Source organism: Heterodontus francisci, chromosome 3, assembly GCF_036365525.1.
Source record: "Heterodontus francisci isolate sHetFra1 chromosome 3, sHetFra1.hap1, whole genome shotgun sequence".
Classification (NCBI taxonomy): domain Eukaryota; kingdom Metazoa; phylum Chordata; class Chondrichthyes; order Heterodontiformes; family Heterodontidae; genus Heterodontus; species Heterodontus francisci.
In genome coordinates this window covers 95,315,063-95,341,811 of record NC_090373.1, presented here as the reverse complement: position 1 = coordinate 95,341,811, position 26,749 = coordinate 95,315,063, and the positions used below count along the sequence as shown (strand labels likewise).

Below are 26,749 nucleotides of genomic sequence, written 5' to 3'. Positions count from 1 at the left end.
TCCTCATCATCGGAGGAGGCATCTCGCTGCACGATATCCTCACTGGTTAACGCCTCTCCCCCTCTGCAGGGTCAGGTTGTGTAGTGCACAGTAGATTACCACAATTCTCGAGACCCTCACTGGGGCATATTGCAGGGCTCCACCGGATTGATCTGGGCACCTGAAAATCATCTTCAGCAGACCAATAGCCTGCTCAATGGTTGCTCAGGTGGACCCGTGACAAGTGTTATATCTCTCCTCTGCATCCGTGTGTGGGTTCTTCACAGGTTTCAGTAGCGATGTCCTCAGTGCGTAGCCCTCATCTCCAAGGATCCATCCCTGAAGGCGCGCAGGGATACGGAAAAGGTCTGGCATCTGGGACTGCTGAAGTAGCATCGTGGCTGCTTCCTGGGAAGCGTGCACACACCTGTAGGATCCATTTGTGGTGGTCATAGATCAGTTGGATATTGAGGGAGTGGAAGCACTTCCTGTTGATGAAGGCTTTTAGCTGGTCCTTGATGGCCACATGCATGTAGTTAATGACACCCTGTACCTGGGGGAATCCAGCAATGGTCCTGAATCCTATAGCCCTCTCAGCTTGGTTATTTGTATCAGTGTGGAAGTGCACATAGTCGCTGGCCCTCCTGAGTGTGGCATTGGTGATCTCCTTGATGCACCGATGCACCGCAGACTTGGAGATTCCACACATCTCCAGTTGATCCAGTGTGTACCATCCACAGGATGCACCGCAGCAATGCAGCAAGGCTCCTTAGACAGCACCTTCCAAACCCGCAACCTCTACCACCTCGAAGGATAAGGGCAACAGATGCATGGGAACACCACCACCTGCAAGTTTCCCTCCAAGTCACACACCATCCTGACTTGGAACTATATCGCCGTTCCTTCACTGTCGTTGGGTCAAAATCCTGGAACTCCCTTCCTAACAGCACTGTGGGTGTTAGCATTACCCCACATGGACTGCAGCAGTTCAAGAAGGCAGCTCACCACCACCTTCTCAAGGGCAATTAGGGATGGGCAATAAATGCTGGCCTGGCCAGCGACGCCCATATCCCATTAATGAATTTTTTAAAAATCACTAGAATGATCTGGTGGCATAGAAGTTTAGTACCACGGTGACCGTCAGCACAACTGGCATCAGGTGTCCACTATGTCCCATGGGCCTCAGCTCATCCTGCATTATGGCACATAGATCCTTGATGGCCTCCATGGAAGGCGCAGTCTTCAAAGGCACTGCCACTCAGACATTAGCAGGGAGTTGAGCCGAACCGATAGACCGTCTCTGGAGGGTAGCTTCTTCTGCATGCCAGAGATTGTTGGTGTACCCCTCTGCATCCTGTGCCCAAGGCTGGCCCTCCTGTGGGAACCAAGTTGTTGCCGTTCCCCTGCACATGTCTGAACCTGCCTCCCCTCTGCTGCTCCTCCTCCTCGGCTGGGCTTCGAAGCTGGGTTCATGAGAGGTTGCCTCTCCCTGAGCACAAGGCCTTCAGGCCAAACAGATCATCACCCCCCACCCCCCACTTACTCGTGACCCATTTCCACTCTGGTTCACCTGCCCTACAGTGCTGGTGCCTTGGCCCCCATTCCTTACAGTGTTTCTCGACATCCACCGCCCTCCACCCTTCCTGCCAAGTGACACTGCCTCATCTAATGGTTTCACAGTGAAGCCAACACTAAGCTCCCACCTCCTTTCACCAGACGAGGTCTTGAAGCTCCATGGTTCCCGTGCGCCATCAAGAAAATTCAAAACTTGGAATAAAATTGCCATGTAATGGGTTGTTAAGTCCCTTAATTGGTTTCCAGCCTTGTGACTGTGCAAAGTCTACCCTCCATTTCATTCCCTGCCCAATGTCTTCCATCCCAATGCCCCCCACCTCTGTTCCCATCTCAAATGGCCCCTTAAAATTCAGCTCAACATATCCATGTGTTATTAATATATTTGAAACTAATAAGCACCATCTGAGAATCAGCACAAATGATACAATGGACACATGAATAAATGCAACCTTATCCTAACTTTTGCTATTGCCTTTTGTTTGTTAATTTACTTTTTCTACTAGCCAAACTTATTTTTAAACAGAGTAATTTTTGTAGTGAATTTCCTGCTGTTGCTCTGACTTAATCCTCTTTACATTGCAGGGTGAATAACAGCAAGTCAAGCATGCTAGCTGCTCAAAAGTCACATTCATAACACTTACATTTTTGATCATATGCCTCTCAATGCAGCAATGTCCTTGTTATTTTCTTACACCATTTTAAAATGCTAGTTATTACCCACGTCCATTAGTACTGCAACAAACATTCTGTACCTTTCTGGTTAACTCAGCAGAGAACAGAAACAGGAAGATCATCAAGAACCAGGAATGGGAGAGACATTAAGGTAAGATTACAAAGTTTTGAAAATCATCAAGCATTATTTAATATAATTTCTGAACAGCTGTGTTGACATAAACAAAGGGAATCATCAGGTCATGTTCCTAAGCAATATACATTTTGAATGTTGTCAAGAGCAAAGATTTCTAGTTATCTAATTTCCAAATCAAACTACCTGGCTTATTTTCCATTAGACAGCTGGATTCTAGTCTCCATTTTAATCCTAGCTATTTTTAAAGCTTTGTATAAATAGAGACAGATTTTTCACCATAATTGAAGCTGGAATAAAACATTGTTTTTATCAAACGGATCACCAGCAAAAGCAAAAGGAAGAATGAAGTTTCTGCTTTAATTTTCCCAATAATTGAGAGTCCTTGGTTTAGTTGCATTGTAGATTAAATATTCAAAACCATCAACAGAACTAAAATATTTCTCATCATTCAAATGTAAATAAATGCTAGGTGGGCTACTTACTTGGCCGGCATTTGTACCATACTATGAGGTATTTGCTGGTTCCAGGGCAAGGATCTGTCCCAAATATTCGACTATTGACAAGAAGCTGACAATTCCTTCTGTCCTGGCATTCATCCAACATTTTCTAGGGAAACATAAAAAATTGCCCCGAATGTCACGTGATTTTGCAATTGTACATCAGTGTTCTTCAGAAAATACTGGAGGATTAATTTATATATTTTGCAAAGTGGTATAACTTCTCGAATAGTGTGAAAACACTAGCATGGCATTCTCCATTTTTCACACCATCAATCCTATGTCTTTTTTGCATTTCTCCTACTTCCATTTATTAGGTCATGCCCTCATCAGGAAATTAATGAAAATTGTTTCCAACAACTGCTTATTTCATTCTTAAGCCACTGATCAAAATATTATTGAGAGTTCCCTTGATAGTTCAATGAGTTTACTTTGTGAATAACTGAGCTTCACAGAGCAGGTTAAATGTGCTGCCTGTGCTGTTCTCAGTGGGGCAGTAATCGGCCACCAGAATTAGCCACAATCCCCTTGGTACGGCTGGGGTGGGGGGGTGCGAAAAGGCGTGGCAATATGGTTAATGAAATAACTTGTCAAGATTCATTTTCACAGGTGCTGCATAAATAATAGCCTATTGGGATCAATACAGGAGGCTGCCTAACAACCATGTAACTGTAATGTTGCAAATGTGACACTGCCTCATCTAATGGTTTCACAGTGAAGCCAACACTAAGCTCCCACCTCCTTTCACCAGACAAGGTCTTGAAGCTCCATGGCTTTGTGCAGGGGAGAGGAATAGAAAAATATACATATTACTGATTGTCATATATCTACCTGTTAAATAAATAATCTCATGACATTGGAATTAAGAAATGTATTTGCCCTTCAGGCTAACAATGCTTAATCAGATTTGATTTATTTGATAACATTTTTGTCTTCACCACCTGGACCATGTAGCATAGCAGATCAGCCACAGTGAAATAAAAATCTGCTGGGCTCCCAAACTGCCAGGGAGTAGGCTCTGACAGTGTACCATCTTGGCAATGAAGATGAAAATTTGCCCAGTCTTTATTTAATCAATCTTTAAGGTATACCTATTGCCCCAGAAATGCTTGCTTCAATTTGTGAAATTAAAACAATTTGCAACTAGTACAATCACGAGTAAACTTTCACATTTTCCATGAAATACTAAAAAACAGTATCAAAAAAAAGTGTTAACGTGGTCAGGAATTCTCATCATTATCTCATTGAAGACTTGTGTGGGAAATTCCGTGCTCCTAACACTGAGTCACACTGAAAGGAAGCATACGTCATAAGATAGGGCTACGTCAAAATAACCCAAATGCTTGGATTGCACTCCCTTCAGTTTGTGAATGTAATTCCAGGAATGCTGGAGCATTGAAGTTATCCTATAGCTTCAATTGTTGATTTTCATAAGTTTCCAAAGTTGGCCTTTTTCATCTCATAACATTAATAAGAGGGTTTTGCTTCATTCGCGTTTCCTCTAATTTAACTGCCACGTGGTCACGCTTCAGGGATTTTACATTAAAAGTGTAGCTACATTTACTTTATTCATCTTTTATCAGATTCTTCCCTGTCTCCACTTATCTTCCTAAATAAATTTCCTACTTTGTTGCCTGTAAAACCTTTGCCCCATTGCTGACTGTGTTACTAAATAAATCTGCCCAGGAACAACATCTTTTCTCATTAGATTGCAGGGTGGAGTTAGATTTGGATTGAGTTTTAGAATTGAGCTGAGGTTTAGGGTAGGGCATAGGATTAGCATTGCAGAAAGAGTTAATTAGAGTTGGGCTGAGGGTTAGAACTGACATGAAAGCTAGAGTTCACTGAAGGTTGGAGTTGAATTAAGGATATGATTTGAGATATGTTTAGGATAAGAGTAAAGCTTAGGGGTGTCTTTGTTTCACTTCAGGGAAGTGTTTATTTCAACAAGGAGACTAGCCTAGATGGATATATTGGAGCAAGAGGGTGGTGGGGGGGCCATAATATATTTCTTAAAATTGGGTTTGATAATGCTACCAGTGGCCTTCTTGCTGCTGCTGAATGAGGTGTTGAGTAAGCACTGGATTCAAATATGTAGAATCAACTTGCAATGCAGACATCATTTATCTGTTCAATTTAGTACAAGTGCACCTTTCATTGAAAACTATCTATCGATACTTGCAGTACCTATTATTCCTGTAGGTGGTGCTAAGATAAACCAGAGGTCATGTCATATGTATTGGGCTATGGGGCACACAATAGCTGCTGTTTGATAGTGAGTACAACAACCCAGCTAACCTGGTTCCCATAAATCACTGAAATGCTTTCTGAATTTTTCTCAGTAACTGAAATTACTTGCCAAAAAGTAAGGGTTAAGCAAAATTTAAAAATAAAACTACATATTTCTCAATGAAATTATATTTATTCACTGAATTGACTTTTATATTTGTTCCACCTTCATTAACATTTGTACTTGAAAGTTTCAGCAGCTGTCTGAACCCTAAGTTTGGGTACTTCATGGGAGTGGGATTTTATCGGGGGGCTGGATTTTGTTGCATCAGCGGGGCTCCCAGCACCAGACCGAAAAGGTGAGGGAAATTCTGCCTCAGTTTGTCAGAGTATTGCCGGCGTGATCTAACAGCATTCAGGCACTTAAGTGCCTGGTGCTGGGATCCCCGTCCCTTTAAAGACGGGGATCCTGCCTTCAAGAGCTGCAAGCCAATCAGAGGACTAGCAGCTCCGTAGAATCGGCAGCGCCACTAGGAATGGTGGCCAGTGCCGATACTACAAGAGGCCTTGGACCCAGGTCCAGGGCTGTAGCCCAGACCCAAGGTCCGGCAGGCCCCAGCGAGAGGGGTAGTGGGTGGAGAGGGTGGGCGTTTAATGCAGGGGGAGGGAGGGTTAATAGCGGTGGGGTGTTTTCTGGCGGGGCCCCTCTGTGGGCCACAGATTTCCCACAGAGGAGGGCCCCCACCCAAGCCCACAGGGAGGTCACCTTGTTTTACTGGGCGACCTCCTCATGTGATGAAGGCCACCTCCCCCCCACCCACCCCAATGCTGGTTAGAGGTCACTGAAGGGCCTCAATTGGCCTCTGGGCGGGAATTCTGTCATCACCCCTGATTAAATTCCAGTGTGACGGCAGGCAACGGGCCCTCCGCTCCCCCACCTGCAGCCCCCGCCTCCCATCGCAATTCTATGTGCACCCTGCCTCTGAAATGATCTCCGAAGGATCCATTAAGTTCAGCTCTGGGAGCGCATTTCAGACAGTATGGAGGCAGGGAGTGATAGAGGGTCGGGAGTGTCAGCATCAAGTTCACCCAAGTTTAAGTACCAGTCAGTAGTGTTGAAGTGATATTTCGCTTTTCTCTGTAGCGCTTTATGCTCAGTAGCTTTTCTTCAAATAATTTCCATAAACTATTATGGTAAACTTTATCCAGAGTACTTTTTGTGAGAGAGGCTACATATGAGTGTCTGTGCAAGAGAGAAAAACACACCTTATGTAGATTTGTTTAGTATTCTATAAACTTCAGAAAATACATTCAGTTAAGGTGGGGGAAAGACAGACAGACAGAGAGACTAGGGCCAGTGATTGGGGATGAGAGAAAAGAGAGAGAAATGGACAGAGGGAGGCTTCATGTTCAAGTATCAAAACAAATCAGTTGAATTTCTAAGCCAACCAATTAAACACCTGTGTTTTGCTTACAGTTGGAACAGGTAATTGATAATTTCTTACTCCTGTGAAACAGAAATACTAGTTGCCGACACCTAGGAGACAAATAGTGAGCGAAAGGCAGACAGATAACATCTATCCTCATTCTAATTCGATTTCCTTTTTTGAAAAAATTAATTGAAGGAAATATATCAGAATGGAGGGGAGGAAATAAAACAGAGGTGAGGTGGGAAGCAGATTGAGGGCTCTTGTCACCCACCCTTGTGTGAAACACAGAGTTAAGAGGGAAAAAGCAGAAGAGAATAGAAAGAGAGAAGGAGAGAAGCAAAAGGAGGAAGAGGGAGAAATGGCAACACTAAGACATCAGATAGGTAAGAAAGTGACCATATTATCTGACTTACTGTGTGCAATGCCAAAAGATATCAACTAGTATTAAGTATTTGCCCCAAGGGATAGAAAACACCTTTCCAGTAATGATGTACAGAATATCTTCTCTATGCAGATGGTGTGATGTGTTGTTAGCTAAAACAAAGCAATGATTGCTTGGCATTCCTACACTTGATCTGCAGTCTGGGCCTGACGGCATGGATTATCACTGACAGACAAGGCGTTAAATTGATGTGCACTGCCTGCAGCTAGTAACAAGCTGGCTGACTAAAATATTATTGTCAAACTTGAGAGGTTTCTTCAAATTGTGTCACTTCCTTGTTCAGTAAAACAAAAACAAATAAAACCTTCACTTTGATTTCCACAGAATCATGCTTGACTGCATAAATCCTTGATTAAGAACATAAGACAGAAATGGCCAAAGAATGTCCTTATCTCATCAGGTTCAATTTGTGTCAATCAGCACCTTGTATTTCTGCTCCTTTATCAATTGTTTTCACTAACCTGGCTAGAATTACTGTAGAAAATAAACTATCACTTTTTTTAATAGATGGGATGGCAGGACTTTGCTCTACTAAAAATGAAAAGAAGTATACTCCAATCTGATAAAAAGAAATTAAAGTCTGTTTATGTATACCCTTTCAGGAATCCAAACAACTGCTTAGAACATCTAAGACAGTAATTTTAATGCCTCCCATAAAGGTCAGCAGTAATCAGGAATTTCTGTTTTACAGAACAGATGTTCCCGTTCATGAGATATAGTTTTGGATTAACAAAGATGACAGGAAAATGAAACTTCAGCACAATCTTTACAATGTAGTCATTTTGTGGGAGATTTCTGAGGGACTGTTCTGCCTGCATAAGTATAGCAGAATGGAAGCCCCACCCACCCTTGCCACAGGCTACAGATCTTGTCCTAAATCCCCAAGGATGACATCATTTGATGGCCAGGAAGAGTTGCCAGCATTTGCAAGAGCACATTAGTAGCTCTTGTACTGATCTGCATTTGCAAGCAAAGCAACTCACTACCTCTCCACCTGGATCCCACTAGGCCCAATTAGTCCAAAGAAACAAGTATAACTTCTGGAGTCTTCAACTTCAAAAGGAGTCATTTTGCCTCCAGACAAGGTAACTGATCTCCTCTGGGATCAATTACTTTAATCCAGGCAAGGTTTAGGGTCATTTGGAAGGCCTCAAATGGACTCACGCTGTCAGCCCATTCCCAGTTCTGCTGATGTATTTCAAGAGCAATAGCCCAGGAACTCAACCAGGCATTCCCCCTTGACATAGGGGACTGGGTGGAAGATGCACCCATGACCCCCCTTCAGTGGAATTTAAACAGTCTGAGTGGGGAAAAATCCTGGTGTAATTGAGTTTTGCCCAAATTACACCCTCTCCCTCCTAAGCAGAAATCAGATCCGTGCCATAACCAAAGTAACCCAGAAATTTGAGGATCATAGTCTTCATATGAAGGTCATTATACAATTTTCAATAGTATCTTAATCCTAAAGATCACAGCAAATCCACACCATGTTTTCACAATGTAATCTCTGTTCTTTCTAATCTGTTAGTCTAACTGGCTATTACCTACCTACAGGATTGATACATAATGCTTAACGAGAAGAGGAAGAGGAGGTTTGTGTTTTTGTTAACCTATGGTGGAGTGGCACATGCTGAAGTTATGCTTGAAGATCAGTCATGTGGTGTTCTTGCCAGGATTGACCTGTGCCTAACAACTAACCAGAGTTACATGCCCTGATGATTTGTATTTCTCCCAGACTCAAAGTGTTAAGCTTCCTCCTAATTTTTTTTCTGACATCTTTTATCAGTTGACGAACGTAAGCCCTTGGCTCAGTACTAATAAGCTTTATCCAGAACATGTTATAAGCTTGTTGCCTCTGGTAAGGCACTAATCACATCTATTTTGTCCTATCCTCAGGACTAAAGTCATAAGCTGCCAACTCTCCTACCGTACAGCATTGCAAAGGGTAGAATGCTTAATGCTAAACAATTATTAGCTTAGATAATTTACTACAGTAAATCTTCAGTAACACTAGTTATATGTGATTATAAACTGGAAAAAAGCTGTGCAACTTGCGAATCAGATTTTTGGGGAGGCAAAAACTCCCCAGTTCTTTTTAAAATTAAGTTAAAATATTGCTGACAAGTATCACTAGCAAAGTATTATGTAATATATTTACAAATCACACTCAAGATATTTGGGGCATGAATAATTATAATTGCATTAGCGATTTCTCCTGAAAATCTGAGCTTTGACTGGTTGACTGGGGCTTATTATTTTATAAATCAGTTTGAGTGTCTGTGCGAAAGCACCACAGTGAATAGGATACAAAACTTGTTGGTGTCACCATCTCCATATGTAAAAGCTGACTTTGATGAGTTTCCTGTAACAGTTATTTCACTCATAAATTTGAAATGCTTTATATAATGATACCAATGACAAAGTTAAATAGGTTCATAGGTATCCACAAAATAAAATGCAAAGAAAACCTTGAATAAGAGAAGGGGAATCATAAAAGAGTACCATTCCATGATCAGACATGGCTTATGAAAAAGATTTTGAAACTGATTTGCAACTCTTCTAATTAGCAGAGCTTAACATGTCTTTTGACTGGTTTTCAGATTGGTAACCCTTTCCATTTTGTTTTCACAGAACTCAGCTTTGCATGTACAAGGAAAAATTTTTCAACTTTTTCAAAAATAACTAACACTATAACACACCAATCCTACATGTTGTAGAACTTTGCTGGCAAAGATCATGCTTTCCGTAAGGTCTAAAGCTAACTACAATATACATTTTATTATACTTGCAGTTCTTCTGTGGTATTACTCATGAGTCACCCAAGGCGTGAAGTGTGAATTTTTATGTTTATAGTAATTTTGTTGTCATCTTAAATATGACAATGGTTTACTTATTGCTGTAATACAATAAATTTACTGAAGCAATATACCCTATCACTGACATAAGATTAAAATATTAAGCACTTATTGGTATTGAAAGATTTCGGCTTCATTGATATATGATTATTTAACTTAATTTACAAAATTTGTTGGAAATGCAAGTAGCCTTGTTGTTGCCTTCCTGAAATCTCATTCACAAGTTGTTGAGATTTTAATTATTTTAGCTCTGCTTCCCAAGGCAGAATGACAGGAATTGCATAAGATACTAAGGGGGGCAAAATTCGATAGCTCCAGAAAACGGGTGCAGGGATCCCAATGCATGATTAATCTGTTGCTTCTGATGCAGGTAGCACACAAGCTTCATGCTGTTAGTTGGCTGTGTGCTTCAGCCAAGTTTGTGCAAGGCGAGCAGTACTTAAAGCTAGCGTGCACTATTTAAAGCCAGCATGCACCTCTTGAAGGGGAGGTGCATTCTGTCTGCAGCAGAGGCTGGAAGTACTTGTGGAAGAGAATCTGAGCACGAAGTAGAGTGAATTATGGCGCAGCAGGGGATGCCAATGGCAGTGCTGCCTTCACCCTGCTCAGCGGCTGCAAATTTGTTTGCAAGAGGTGGCAGGGTGCTGAGCAACTCCTTCGTAAAATGCAGATAATGCTCCCGGCTTAGATAGAGATAACAGAAGTGCTCCTGGAAGACCCTAGGTAGATAAGATCTCCTGCTGAGAGCCCTGCAACCCCACCTCCTTTTCCGTCTGCGAGTAGCCTGCCCTCTTTTTTGCTGCCTCTGCTCCAGCTCCCTATCATGCTGCAGGGAATTGCAAGTGGTGTGCCAAGACCTCTTGCAATCACAACCAAGGCCTTCTCCATGTGCAGCACCACTCCCTGCAGATTTCACCAACTGTAACCAACTCCTCAACACATTCGACAAACTCAAGCAGAGCCAGTCGGAAATAATCACCAATTAACTGGAGACTGGTTGAAGATCTCTTTAAAAAGTGCTGATGGGGTCCTTTCTGCTGCTAAATGGATGTTCAGCTGTGCAAGGTTGAGAAGGGGTGCTAACTAGAGAGGTGGGGTCGAAAATGGAAGTTTGGTGTCAAATCAGTGTTACACGCTGACTGACATCACAATCTGCCTGCTCTGCATACTTCCAGGCACACTCCTAACATTAATGCTCTCACCAAGATGGCATTTGGTGCACAACATACCAGAAGCGTGTGCAAGTGACATGGACACCATTTTGATATATTGTCATATTTAAGATGACAACAAAACAACATAACGCTGAAACTACAGGCCAATTGTGTGGCCAGAGTGCATGTGCAAGAGAAAGAGAAAGGGTGGGTGGATTGTAATTTTAGATGGAGCAGACTGACAGTCAGAACCAGTGAGTGAGAGGAAGGGTACTCACCAGAGGCCCATGTATGGGCTGGCAGCTGGCCAGAATAGTTTGGTGGGCACATAAAGAGCTCACCTGTTGCTCCAGGCCCCACAAAAATAAAAGCTGAAATATATCTGTGAGATATTTTCTGGGTGGCTCCCAGCACTCACTTAAAAGACCGCTGGTTAGGTCATGCAACACTGGTACAGATGGGCAGAGTATTGGTGCCTCACACATTGTCCATTTGTACCTTGGAATTGTAGTCGGGGTCCTATGTATGTCATGGGACCTTGATTTGTATATCACAACTGGTCTCCTGCCATGAAATAGTCAAACATTAACAGAAAAAAGAAAAAAGGAAGGAAGGAAAGTTTAATACCTTAAGAAGGGATAGGTGAGATAGGTAAGAATGCCGCCCATCATTTCAGAAATTAAGTCTGGAATTTACCTGCAAGGATGTAATAGCTGAACAGGACAGATCTTCCATTTCAAGGTCTTTGAAAGTTTGTGGGTAGCGAGATGGACACATCTGGTGGCTGGGTGCCCTTCTGCCATAAAATGAAGACTGGATACTGATGGTTGTTCTATGAGGGCATCGCAGAGAGAGATATTCTCCATCACAGGCATGCTCTGTGTAATTCTTCAAAACCCTCGACATGTACCCTGTCAAAACAAGAGGGAAAATTAAAGCTCAAGAAAGAAAAGAAATAGGTTCAGTCCACCAGTAACAGCCCAAAGTTCCCTCTGCAACACACTGGTCCCCCAATCACCCCCAACACCCACTCCCCTTCCCACAGCACTTTCCCGTGCAAATGCAGGAGATGCAACACTTGCCCTTTTACCTCCTCCCTTTCCACTGTTCAAGGCCCCAAATATCCTTCCAGTTGAAACAGTGATTTAATCGTACTTCTTTCAATTTAGTATACTGTATTTACTGCTCATGATGCAATCTCCTCTATATTGGGGAGACTAAAAGCAGATTGATTGATCACTTTGTTGAATACCACTTTTCAGTCTGGAAGCATGACCCCCAAGCTTCTAGTCACCTGTCCTTTTAATTCCCTGTCCCACTCTGACCTCTCTCTCCTCAGCTTCCTACACCGTTCTAATGAAGCTCAGTGGAAGATCGAGGAAATTGCACCTCACCTTTCAATTTGGCACTTCATAGACTTCCAGAGTCAATATTGAGTTCAACCCATTTCAGATCATAACCACTGCTCTCAATTTTAGCAGGCATTGGTAATGGTTCTGCTGGTGCCATTTGTAGCTCCTCTAGACTCATCTTTAATTTCTTTATTGTCCCTACAAGTGGCGCTACACCAATAGATTTATTTCCCAAAATCTGTTTCCCTCTCCACAGATGATGCCTGACCTGAGTATTTCCAGCATTTCCTGTTTACAATAACATTATTGGTTTCATAACCTGATAATTGCAAGAATGTGTTTTTTTTCAGACAATGGAGCAATTTCAAAAAGCTGTATGTTGCACAACAGGAGAAGGAATGATAAAAGCAAAAGTAAAATACTGGGGATGCTGGAAATCTCAAATAAAAACAGAAAACAGAAAATACTAGAAATACTCAACAGGTCAGGCAGCATCTGTGGAGAGAGAAACAGAGTTAACATTTCAAGTCTGGAAAAGGTGGAACTGGAAATAGTTAGACAGGTTTGAAGTAAGTTCAGAGGCAGGGAAAGCGGGAGAGGGGGAGGTGGGGAAGAACAGAAGGGAAGGTCTGTGAAAGGGTGGAAGGCAGAAGAGATTAAATGACAAAAGGGAGGATGGTGTGAGCAAAAAGGGGATGATAATGCAACAAGTAAAGAAATAAAAGATGGGTCTCGAGGAGGCGTAAATGAGAAAAACAGAATCATTGCCACGAGCTGCTGTGTGAAAAACATGGGGGTAGTGGTTATAATCTGAAATTGTTGCGTATTTTCAACATTTTTTATGACAATTCATTTTAGTGGCTTTTTTTCTAGGATGGTGTCAAGACGTGTCTGCGTGGGTTTTCTCCGGGTGCTCCGGTTTCCTCCCACAAGCCAAAAGACTTGCAGGTTGATAGGTAAATTGGCCATTATAAATTGTCACTAGTATAGGTAGGTGGTAGGGAAATATAGGGACAGGTGGGGATGTTTGGTAGGAATATGGGATTAGTGTAGGATTAGTATAAATGGGTGGTTGATGTTCGGCACAGACTCGGTGGGCCGAAGGGCCTGTTTCAGTGCTGTATCTCTAATCAAAATCTAATCACGTAAAGATAATTAGGCATTTTCTATAGGCGAACCCGAAGGACTCACAATGTAGTTTCAAAAATTTGGTAACAAATTCCAACCAACCACTAAGTTATTCATCAGAAAACATATACACTGACTTTATATTAATGGAAACTGTAAGGAAACTTAAATTTTAACTAAGTGAAACCCTGTCAGGGAGCACACTTTGGAATATAATGAGGTGAAGAAATCTCAATGTTGTCTGTGTGGCCTAATTAGCCAAACATGAATACCTCTTGCCTGATTGATGGCTCTCACTTTGCTTACAGATACTTCAAAGAATAATTTAATAAAGGAAAAATACATCCTGTGTGTGTGTTATATGCCAGGAAGCATCGGATCTGAAGAAGCATAGTTAACCTAATTTGTTGAGGCCTGCCTTAAAGACAATCTCAGCCTCTGTCATTTAAAAGAACTTTAGCATATTCCAGTAATTAAGCATTTCAGATAGAATTTTCATTTGCGTAAGGGTGAACCCTGAGACATGCTGCTACCATTAGATTCATGCTAATTAAATAACAATCGAGACGTCCAGTTTAAGCTGTAAACAGCTCAATAAATCTTTAATAAAGAAAGTTGGCATTATGAAATGAAAGATATAATAATGGAGAGCATCCAGGCTCAACTCAGTCTGAGGGCTGAATTTAGTGAACCCGTCGCAGGTTCTGGCAGCAGACCCAGAAGTGGGCGCTGGTGTGTGTGTACACCTTTAAGAGATGTGGCTATGTTATCAGGCCAGCAGTGTAAAAGTTGTGACATACAGACCATGTGACCTCTGGGTTAGGGACAGTCTTAAGTAATGTACAGTGAAGAGCTGTTTGTAACATGCAGAAATAAAGAGTCCATGTTACTGCGTTACTGATCCCGTCTTGAGTGCTCAGTGTTTTGTCTATAGCAGCAGCTAACACAGAGGTTAAGACAACATGCAACATGGTAGCAACAGTGTGCGTTTGAAGACCGGACCACGTTGCAGAACTTAAAACAGTTAAAGCTGAAATGTGGACCAGAAGATCAGGATCAGGAGAGGAACCAGCCCAAAGTCAGGAGGAGCCACACACAGACAAAGGCAAAGTCTCTTTACAACTGTGAGTACCTGATTTTAAAATTGCCAAACCAATGGCCAAAAGAAGAAGCAGGTCAGTCCAGGATCACGCTGTCCAAGTCTGCTGAAGGTTGCTCCAGGATCACACTGTCCAAAGCCCATTCTAACCCAGACAAAAGTAAAAAAAAACTGTGACTGGTTGCCATTGCAGAGTCCTTTCCTGGCTTGACTGCTTTGCGTGCAGGGCCAAACAAACAGTGGTGCAGTGGTTCGCGCCACAGCCTCACAGCTCCAGTGACCCAGGTTCAGTTCTAGGTACTACCTGTGCAGAGTTTGCAAGTTCTCCGTGTGACCATGTGGGTTTCAACTGGGTGCTCTGGTTTCCTCCCACATGCCAAAGACTTGCAGGTTGATAGATAAATTGGCCATTGTAAAAAATTGCCCCGAGTGTAGATAGGCGGTAGGAGAATTGAGGGAAGGTGGGGATGTGAGAGGGAAAAATGGGATTAATGTAGGATTAGTATAAATGGTCACTGTGGACTTGGTGGGCCGAAGGGCCTGTTTCGGTGCTGTATCTATGACCCTAAAGTGCCCAAATTGGGCAATCGTGCCACATCCTCCAAGTGGAACTGCACCAACTGTCTGCCTGTACGGCAAGAGACAGTGCCACACCCTCCAAGCCAGTTCACAAGTGGAACTGCAGCCAGTTATTTCTGTTTGCCTGTGCAGCAGATGATTTTTTTTTAAGAGTAACAGCAGTGAATCATTACAAGAATGACAGCACAGTTGCTTACCATCAACAGGAAAGCATCTGACTTGCTATCAGAATTTCAGCTGGAAAGCAAAGTGTTGAGCTATGTTTCAATGGTTTAGCAGTCGTGGAACTAGAGAAGCAGGCAGTGATAATATGCACTGCCATTGGAAATGAAGGCTTACATCACCTTAACACTTCTGGTCTTGCTGAAGAAGAGCAGAAGGACCCTGTTAAAATCTCGTCCATATTGGAGGATCAACTTCATGTCAAACACAATTTTTGGGTCCGTTGACTCAAATTCATGTCCTTTCGACAGCAGCTAACTGAGTCTCTTGGACCAGTTTGTCAGTCAATGTCGAGCTAAGGGTCACAAGCGTGACTTCACTGACACTGAGCTGGCAGACAAGATCATCGAGCTTGTGATTGCATCCACAACAATAGAGGCATACCAGAGGCATCTTTTAGAGAAGCCCAAGGGATATCCAGTGGACTCTGTGCTCAAAGATGGTCGAAAACTTCACTCCATCATTGCAGGCCAACAGAGTTTACAAGCCCTATGTGCTATGAATACCATTGCTGCATCGAGTAAGGATTCCAAGTCCAGGAAACTATGTAAAAGGTGCGGACTCTTGCATATGCCTGAGGGTTGCCCAGCATTTAATGACAACAGCAAAGCATGTGGTGTCAGGGGTTACTGGAAACGTCAGTGTCAGAGAGTCAAGACAGATAAGAGTCCTGACCACAGTCTGACAGACCACAAGAAGGCGTCACCCCAGCAAGCTAAGCATTCATACTTCACATCACAACCGATACATCTGCGGGTTGCAGATGACACTAACACTAGTGATGATGATGGTGAAGGTCCACATTCAAGTGGGCGAGAGGAACAGTTGTTTCATATTGTCAGTGTCACCAAATGCATTGATCCGATCACTCCACTGGAGGCATTGCACCTATTTGCGCTCTATGTCTGAAAAAGACATGTGTGCTGGGCAAAGGAGGGCACAAGGTGCCAGTGCAAATATCTTACCTCTACACATCTTAAAAAGGCTGGGTAAGTGGCGAGCCACGGTGATGCTGACAAACGCCTAACTAACCGCATACACTGGGTCCTCGATCCCGTGTTTAGGATGCATCAAGATTAAATGCAAACACAATGGTTCAGATTGAAAATCGCAACTTTTTTTTTTACATTGTCCAAACTACTGGACCTGCAATTGCTGGACTACAGGTGTGCAAGGTTTTGAGCCCGGTAATGATACATGGCAATGGGCAGCACCAAGCACCGCCTCCTTTCAGGCCTCAGACACCGACTCGGAAAGGCCCTGAAGCAAGTGAGTGCAAGGAAGTCCACTGTCTCAGAATGATCTTTAAATTTTACCGATATTGTGGCCAGAAGATAGGAGCTGTCTGCACCTTTTGCCCATCTTGTGGCATCAGGATACGTAAAGAGACTGAGGAAGAAGTACAGCCTGTTACTGCCCAGTCTATAGCATCTCCAGCTCAGACTGTGCCCAATGCAGAGGCACCCAAAACATAGAAACATAGAAAAATAGGAGCAGGAGTAGGCCACTTGGCCCTTCGCGCCTGCATCGCTATTCAATACGATCATGGCTGATCATCCAAACTCAGTACCCTGTTCCCGCTTTCTCCCCGTATCCCTTGATCCCATTAGCCCTAAGAACTATATCTAACGCTTTCTTGAATATACTTAATGATTTGGCCTCAACTGCTTTCTGTGGTCGCGAATTCCACAGGTTCACTACTCTCTGAGTGAAGAAATCCCTCCTCATCTCAGTCCTAAATGGCTTACCCCTTATCCCTGCTCCTGGACTCCCCCGCCATCGGGAACATCCTTCCTGCATCTAGTCTGTCCAGTCCTGTTAGAATTTTGTAGGTTTCTATGAGATCCTCACTCTCATTCTTCTGAACTCTAGTGAATACAAGCCGAATCGACCCAATCTCTCTTCATACGTCAGTCCTGCCATCCCAGGAATCAGTCTGATGAACCTTCACTGCACTCCCTCCATAGAAAGAACATCCTTCCTCAGATAAGGAGACCAAAACTGCACGCAATATTCCAGATGTGGTTTCACCAAGGCCTTGTATAATTGCAGCAAGACATCCTTGCTCCTGTACTCGAATCCTTTCGCTATGAAGGCCAACATACCATTTGCCTTCTTCTCTGCCTGCTGCACCTGTATGCTTACTTTCAGCGACTGGATGCACAATGACACCCAGGTCTCGCTGCACCTCCCCCTTTCCCAATCTATCGCCGTTCAGATAATAATCTATCTTTCTGTTTTTGCTACCAAAGTGGATAACCTTACATTTATCCATATTATACTGCATCTGCCATGTATTTGCACACTCACTCAACCTGTCCAAATCACACTGGAGCTTCTCTGCATCCTCCTCACAGCTCACTTTCCCACCCAGCTTTGTGTCATCTGCAAAATTGGATATATTACATTTAATTCCCTCATCTATATCATTAATATATATTGTGAATAGCTGGGGTCCTAGTGCTGATCCCTGCAGTACCCCACTAGTCACTGCCTGCCATTCAGAAAAAGACCTGTCTATTCCTACTCACAGCACACCTTGTGAAAATAATCTACCCTGAAGTTAGGGACGCTCTTTTGGAGCAATAGGGAAAAATGAAAGAGGTGCAAGATAGTCATGCTGGGCGTGAGCTTTTAAAATTAGTGGTAGGACAACAGTTCACAATCCCAGAACCATGGAAGCATCTATCTCAAATCAGACAAGATTGAAGACGCGCCCCAGGCAGATGCTGTGTATCCCACATCCATAAAGTGGAGTCCACACACACCTGTTCCAGACTCCAAGAACTGTTATCCTATTTCTAAATCAGGCTGTTTGATTAAACCACCCTTACATTACCATGACTGATGAACTCACATGTTTCTATTACTGTTTTGTACCATGTATATAGTTAATATTACTGTTGTTGAATTGTATATAGTTAACCTTTACCTATTTGAGGGGATATGTTTCTGTTTGGGAAAAGGGGTACGTTGTGTGTACACCTTTAAGAGGTGTGGTTATGTTATCGAGTCAGAAGTGTAAGAGCTGCGATGTAACTCACAATGTGACCTCTGGGTTGCGGGCAGTCTTAAGAAGCACCTGTACAGTGAAGACCTGTCTGTACATGCAGAACCATCCTTAAATAAAGAGTCCTTCACTGGACTAAACACTGGACAGCTGCTTCACTGACTGACTTTGCTGCTGCTGTACTGCTAACCCCACCCCATGCCTGGAGTCACTTAGCTGCCATGCTCCTGACCCCCCCCCCCCAACTGCCTCGTGACCCTCTCTCGCTGTGCTGCTGACCGAGGCCTCAAAAGGCCAGGAGCTTTCCAGAAGCCAAGAGGGATCATGTCAGGCGGAAGACACCGGGTGGTCCCACAGTTCAGTGATGCATCCTCGAGATTCTCCTCCAAGCTGCAAGGGAATGGCAGGAGGTCCTCTTTCCAAGCGATGGCAAGAAGAGGTCCTCCTGCATCATCAAACAAGCCTGGATGGAGATTGCAAAGGAGGTCAGCAATCGTGGGGTCACCCAACACAACTGGGTCCAATGCAGGAAGAGAGTCAACGACTTACTTTGTTCTGCCAAGGTGAGTGCTCCATACCTCTCTCCTCTTTGGGGCTTGCATGTGGCTATGGGGAGGCAGCATGACCTGGGGAGGAAGTCACCACAAAGGCGATGGCAAGGGGTGGGTAGGCATCACCACATCTTGGCTGATGCATGGATGCATCTTGGTGACAGGCCACCTTCTTTCACAGCTCAGCCCAATGACGTCCCCTGAGAGCCGTTGTGGGGAGCAGCCATGTAGGAAACTCCATCAGGGGACGAGAGGCTGCCACCAGCAGAAATGTTCCCTCGCTCTTCCTGTGAAGTCTTACTATGTCCCTCTTTCCACTTGCAGCACAAACAGGCCCATAACGTCAGGGAGGCCTCACGGACTGGTGGAGGAATAGCCGATATCCGGCCTCTTTCCATGGCTGAGGAGGAGGGACTGGAGCTGGCGGGGGCCCAGACGGCCACTCAATAGTGGATGGTGAGACTGGAGTCTCCATGCAAGAGAGTGAGGATTGTCTTCATTCAACATCCACCACACTTCTGGAGATCCACATCACGTATGGTTGGAATGACAAGATCTGCACAGCCTAACCCATAGACGTTTCTCATGCAGGCTGTTGTCTGCAGGAAGCTCCAGCTGAAGAGGGTAGCTGTAAATCTCTGAGGAGGAGCAGCAGTCGTAGGATGCGCTGTCACATGACTCTCCTGCACCTCCCACCAGTACAGATACTTTCACCTCGGTGGGTTTGCGCTCGGCCATAGAATCAGGCTGACAAGATGGTGTGAACACCACATACACGCCCAAGCAGCTGGATGAGGCTGTGACAGCCATCCTCTGACAGTTGGAGGACTGTGGATGACCAGGCCCATGCTGAGACTCAGGCTGATGATGAGCCTCTGGTGTTGGCAGCACAGGGCATGCTGGAGTTGCAGAGAGAGGTAAGGTAACTTCTGGCAGAGCTGCCAGACGTCATGCGCAGCCATGAGTGGATGATGGAGGAGTCCATTCATGCCATGAGTGCTGCCATGTCTCAGGCGTGTGAGCATATGACTTTCTCCATCGAGGGGTTTGTGACTCTCATGGAGAGCCAGATCCCACAGATGCGTGCAGTCCTGCACACCATCGCCTTGGCCATGAGCTCGACGCAGCAGTGGCGACAAGAGCAGGATGGGGCACCTGAGTCTTCTCCAGCTCCTTGTCCTTCTCTGGTGAGCAGAGAGGTTCAAGTAAGCCTTGAAAGGGAGGAGGAGAGGCTGACCTCCACAGCTGGGGGCTCCCCTCAGGGCACTGAGTGTGCACAGCAGCTCCTCATCCCTCTGCCAGTGAGCCCAGCTCCAGTAGCTGCTGCACCTGATGAGAGTCTTGCACCTGTGCAGGAAACCCTCAGGCAGCCGGGGTCTTCCAGGCCTCAGGCAGCCAGAGGACAGCCACCAAAGTCATCACAGGCCAAGGGGCAGCCTGCTTCCAGCCCAGCTGCTAGCAGAGGGGGGGTCACACATCGTAGAAGCACACGGAGAAAACCACCTAGACACACTTGGGTTTCATGGGTGTTTAACATTTGCCATTTGTTTTGAAGTATAAAGTTCTATCATTATTGAAGGAGGAACAGAGGGATCTTGGGGTCCATGTCCATAGATCCCTCAAAGTTGCCACCCAAGTTGATAGGGCTATTAAGAAGGCGTATGGGGTGTTGGCTTTCATTAACAGGGGGATTGAGTTTAAGAGCCGCGAGGTTATGCTGCAGCTCTATAAAGCCCTGGTTAGACCACACTTGGAATATTGTGTTCAATTCTGGTCGCCTCATTATGTAGAAGCTTTAGGGAGGGTGCAGAGGAGATTTACCAGGATGCTGCCTGGACTGGAGGGCATGTCTTATGAAGAAAGGTTGAGGGAGCTAGGGCTTTTCTCATTGGAGCCAAGAAGGATGAGAGGTGACTTGATAGAGGTGTACAAGATGATGAGATGCATAGATAGAGTGGATAGCCAGAGACTTTTTCCCAGGGTGGAAAGGGCTATCACCAGGGGGCATAATTTTAAGGTGATTGGAGGAAGGTTTAGGGGAGATGTCAGAGGTAGGTTCTTTACACAGAGAGTGGTGGGTGCGTGGAATGCGCTGCCAGCGGTGGTGGTAGAAGCAGATACATTAGGGGCATTTAAGCGACTCTTGGATAGGTACATGGATGATAGTAGAATGAAGGGTAGGTAGTTAGTTTGATCTTAGAGTAGGTTAAAGGGTCGGCACAACATCGTGGGCCGAAGGGCCTATACTGTGCTGTACTGTTCTATGTTCTATGTTCTATGAAGTTAACATTCATTGTGGAAAATGCTTATTTTTATATGCCTTAATTGTGAGATGCTGACTTCACTCTTCTCCCTCATTGGGCTACAAGTGTAGGCAGAGCCGTCCTTTGGTAAGTGTCTCACATGGGGCAGAGCGCGTGGTTAGGCTGGGCGCTAGGTATGGAACCCAAATAGAAAGGAGGTGACAGACTGAATGCATTGAGGTGTCTTTATTACTTTCACTATGATAGGCCATCATGGCAGCTGGAAGCGTGTAAATATGAGACTGTCTCTTGCCTCCTTGGCCCATCGTGCAATCTGCCTGGCATCTATTGCAAGGGGTTCAACATCCAGTGCTGCCTGCTCAGTAGCCTCCTCCGCATCCTCCGAATCGGTTGAAGAGTGGCGATCAATCATGCCCTCTTCATGCAAGACCTCCCCACTCTGCAGGGCTATATTGTGCACAGCACAGCAGAGAACCAATGATATGAGACACCTTCACAGGGGCTCCAAAAGATTGATCCAGGCACCAGAAGCTCACCTTCAACAGTCCCATGGCCTGCTTGATGGTCACTCAGGTAGAGCGGCAGCAAGTGTTGTATCTCCCCTCCGCTGCAGTTCGAGGGTTCCTCACAGGCGTCAGTAGCCATGTCTTCAATGGGTAGCCCTTGTCCCCAACAATCCATCCTTGAAGGTGAGCAGGGGACCTGAAAAGCTGTTGTACCTGGGAATGTCTAAGTATATAGGCATTGTGGCTGCTTCCCAGGAAGTAGGCACACACCCGCAGGAAATGCTTTCAGTGGTCGCAGACCAACTGAACATTGATGGAATAAAATCCTTTCCTGTTGGTGAAGGCACATGGATGGTTCGTTCGTGCCTTGTTGGCCACATGCCTGCAATCAATAACACCTTGCACCTGGGGGAATCCAGCGATGACCCCGCAGTTGATGGCCCTCTTGGCTTGACTGTCAAGGTCAGTCCGGTAGTGCACAGTCACTGGCCCTCTTGAACAGGGCATTGGTCACCTCCTTGTTGCAGTGGTGGGCTGTTGCCTGTGAGACCCCACACATGTCCCTGGTGGATCCTTGGAATGATCCAGATACGTAAAAGTTAAGTGCCACTGTGATCTTCAGAGCCACTGGCATAGGGTGACCACCGAATCCCATAGGTCACAACTCGTCCTGCAGCATGGTGCCTAAGTTGGCAACGGCCTCCCTTGAGAGCTGTAGACTTCGCTTACAATGCCACTTGGACATCTAGAGGTAGCTGAGGCAAGACTGGTACACCCTCTGGGGCCGGTGGGCCCTTCTTGGCATGGCCAGCTGCTGCTGATCTCTTCATAGAGCTACACGGGCAGGCCCAGCTGCCTTCTGACCCTCCTATGCCAGCTGATCAGTAAGCCTCCAGAGCGCTGTCTTTGCAGAGATGAGGCTCTCTTGGCAATTTTGCCTTTGTTACTCCTCTCGGCCAAGGTGCTAATGGCCCCCAGCACCCACCCTTACTGACAGCCAACCCTCACACCCATTAGTATGGCTACCCGACCCTGTCACCCAGCAGTATGGGCACCTGTGCAGATGACCCAGCAGTATGGCCCCGCGGTACTGCCATTAGAGACCAACCCCAACCAGGTCTGCCACCCGAGACCAAGCCTTCCTATGCAGACCACCCGAGACCAAGCCCACCCATGCAGAGCGTACAGCACTGCAGGCCAGCAACAGATTCCGTTCCCCACTCTTCCCCTATGCAGCGCTGGTCATGGCTGCTTACCAGTCACAACACTGAAGCCTCGCCTCAGTGCCTCCTGCTTTCAATGGCCAGGGATCCAAAGGCACATGAAAGCCACCTGTCATCCACTTAATTCCAAACCCCCCATTGAATCGCTATCAATTCCATGCTTATGTATTATAAGTAACTGTTCTAAAATTCAAATTACACTCCCGTCAGGCTGTCATCGCTGCCTTGGTGCTTTTCTGCCGCTGACTAAATCCGGACCTGACGTCATAAAATTAGATTTTCAGGCAGACACATCCGATGCTATTTTCAAGCCCCCCCCCCCCGCCCACCCCATGCCTCCATTCCCACTCTAAATGGGCTTACTATATTCAGCCCCGAGTTTGCAGTAGTCATCACTTGTTTCTTTCTGCACTCTTTCTTATATTTGATAGTTACAGCCCATTCAATGGCTTAAATTTCTTCCAGGCAGTAGGAAGGGGTGCTATATTTGGCCTCAGTGTCTTCCAGCAAAAACAATCAAAAATCAACCAGAATCCTTTTTCCTGATTGCTGATGGAAAGTGCATGTGTATTAGCATTGGGAAAGAATTATTCCTACAGTCAGCTAGCCTGCCAACATTCACGACTCACATATAAAGTGATGTATGAGAGGATACCAGACCCATTCAACCATACCCCAAGATGAGCTTTTTTTTAATCTTTCATGGGACGTGGGCGTCGCTGGCAAAGCCAGCATTTGTTGCCCATCCCTAATTGCCCTTGACAACTGAGTGGCTTGCTAGACCATTTCAGAGGGCAGTTAAGAGTCAACCACATTGTTGTGGGTCGAAAGTCACATGTAGGCCAAACTGGGTAAGGACAGCAGATTTCCTTCCCTTAAGGACATTAGTGAACCAGGTAGGTTTTTACAACAACTGATGATAGTTTCACGGCACCACTACTGAGACTAGCTTTCAATTCCAGATTTTTTTTTAATTAATTAATTGAGTTTAAATTCCACCAGCTGCCATGGTTGGGATTTGAACCCATGTCCAGAGGGCATTAGCTGGGCCTCTAGATTATTAGTTCAGTGCCATAACCACTAAGCCACCATCAAAAAAAGATAAGATATTTAAGAATTTTTTTAATAAAACAACATTTTTAGCCAAAATAATCATATTTTAGCTCCATTTTCGACATTCGTGCAACAACTTGCATTTATATAGCACCTTTAGTACCAAGGTGCTTCACAGGTGCGTTACCAAACACATTTTGACACTGAGCCACATAAGGAGATATTAAGACAGATGACCAAAAGCTTGGTGAAAGAGGTAGACTTTAAAGGAGCATATGAAAGGAGGTGTGAGAGGTAGAGAAGGTTGTTATAAGGAAAGAATTCCAGAGCTTAGGGCCTAGACAGCTGAAAGTGGTGGAGTGTTAAAATCAGGAAGTTCAAGAGTCCAGTAGTGGACAAGTACAGAAAGCTAGGAGGGTTGTAGAGCTGGAGGAGGTTACAGAGAAAGGGAGGGGCGAGGCCATGAAGAAATTTGAAAACAACAATGAAAATTTTAAAATCAAAGCATTGTTGGACCAGGAGCTAATGTAGTACAGCGAGCAGATGAGTGATAGCTGAACAGGACTTGGTGCAAGTTAGGATACAAGCTGCAGAGTTTTGGATAAACTCGAGTTTATGAAGGATGGACAGCATTGGACTAGTCAAGTCTAGAGGTAACAAAGACATGGATAAGGGCTTCAGTAGCAGATGAGTTGAGACAGGGGTGATATCGTGCTATGTTTTGGAGGTGAAAGTATCTGGTCTTGGAAATGGAATGGATATGTGGTCAGAAGCTCATTTCAGGATCAAATATGACATGAAGGTTACCAACAGTCTGGTTCATTCTCTGACAGTGACCAGGGAGAGGAATGATGTCAGTAGCTAGGGAACAGAATTTGTGGCAGGGAATGAAGACAATGCCATTGATCTTCCCAATATTTAATTGGCAATCTAACAGACCCAACCTTGATGCTTTGATCAAAAATTGTCTCTTTCACTCCTTTTCTTTAATTAATCTTTTATTTCCATTACTCTGAAGGACATCTTAATTTCATTAGTTGGTCCTTTACTTTCTGGCTGTGCAGACTTGTTATCATATTTCATATTTGCTTTACTTTCTGCCTGTATAATCACCTGCAAAATTCAGTTTCTGGGACTTAGTTCAGCTTCGTTAGGTTTCGCAAATTGGTAAAAGCTAATTTAAATCAGTTGCTTTCAATGTTATGCATTATAACAACAGGGCATAACAAAAGACAACTGTAATAAGGACATGTCTGGGCAGCTACTGGAAACACAGAAAAATTCAAGAAATTATACTGATACCAGTGGGCAAATCACAGATCAGCAATTGTTCGGCATATATTCTAGCTATCTTGAGTCAACAATTGACGGCTAAGTTTGCATTTAAATTCCTTTGTACAAGAGACAGACTTCCTACTAATAACAATAATTGGAACAAAGATCAACAGGTTAGTGAAAAGTCATCAACCTGAAATGTTGGGCTGGATTTTACGTCAGGCGGACGGGAGCTGGCCACCGATGTAAAAGTCGGCAATGAACACCTAGCCCGGGGATCCGTCCCGCATTGTACAGGTTGCCAGGGTTTAACTGTTCTGAGGCGGGACTTCCACCCGCTTGAGGGAGCGGTGGCCACTGCTGGGACTGCAGCCAAGCCGAGGACATGGAGCCAGGACTGCAGGGAAGTTTGGGTTGTGTCGCCTGAGGGTGATCGGTCATGCCCCGGCAAGGCAAGGGTGGTCATTTGGGGGGAAAGAAGGCGTCTTGGGTCCTGGGAGTGGTTGGGGAAGCGGGGGTGGCCCTCAATCGGGCGCCCCCCCCCCCCCACCCAGTGCGCTGAGAGGCAGCCAGGTTTCACTGGGCGGCCTTTCGTGTCTCCCAGACGCCCGCTTGCCATGGGTAAAATCCCCGTGGAGACAGGTGAAGGCCCTTAAGTGGCCATTAAGTGGAGCGGAGGCGGGAGCAGGTTGAGAAGGCCTCCCGGAGCCTCCCGCTCAATTTTACGCCACCCCCGCCCCCCTGCCACCATCCAGCTTGCTGGGGTGGCGTAAAATTCTGGCCATTAACTCTGTTCCTCTCTCCACAGATGCTGCCAGCATTTCACTGTTTTTATGCCACAGGCATGATATGTGTTTATGATGTAAACATGGATGTCTTGCTTAAGCACCAGAAAACTCATAGTGCTGCTCCAATCAATAATCCTGTAAAACATAAGACAGCTAACCACATTTCTTTGATAGTCTTCTTCATGTCAGGGTTCCCTTTCTGCACTATCAGCAAATTCACATGGCTTTGAACGATACAGAGTTTAGAAGCACGAACCAGGTTTTCTCTGCATTCTGCAAACTGATATGTAGAATTCTACTAGTGGGCTGATATAAAATACATGGAATCCAGAAGTTGCTGATTTTGACAAGCAGGATTGAACTTTACGGATTTCCAACTTCCCAGCCAGTGTTTTCACTTGGTAATGAATGTGCACTTCCTGCCTCCATATTTGTGTTTAGGTGGCTTCTTAACACCTGAAAAATGGGATCAGTGTGGTCAAAATTCTGGCTCTTTACGTCTCCCCATTTTATCTAGAGAGTTTCTCTGAAAAAATATATTGCACCCAAATTCCATACAATGGCTTGCATACAGTTTGCACCAGTGAGTCCTGAGTTACATTCACCACTGTTTTGCAGAGCAGAGTCCTCAGTAATTTGTGGGTCAGCTCATTTGCAGATCCACTGGAAGATCCATTGGTGCAAAGGCCATGTATAGTGTGAGTAAAGTGCAGGTGGTAGTTACATCAGC

At 44.9% G+C, this 26,749-nt stretch overlaps 1 protein-coding gene across 3 annotated transcripts in view; it reads right to left on the bottom strand.

The window, feature by feature from the left end:
- The window catches only part of LOC137358646 (protein eva-1 homolog C), a 421,707-nt gene that overhangs the window by 251,248 nt on the left and 143,710 nt on the right, over positions 1–26,749 (bottom strand). For all 3 annotated transcript variants that reach the window (XM_068024805.1, XM_068024791.1, XM_068024798.1), the window contains exons 2-3: positions 11,666–11,880; positions 2,845–2,968 (exon numbers count right to left, since the gene is read on the bottom strand). In XM_068024805.1, coding sequence (XP_067880906.1) covers positions 2,845–2,968; positions 11,666–11,880 — 339 coding nt within the window. The remainder of the gene's footprint in view (positions 1–2,844; positions 2,969–11,665; positions 11,881–26,749) is intronic.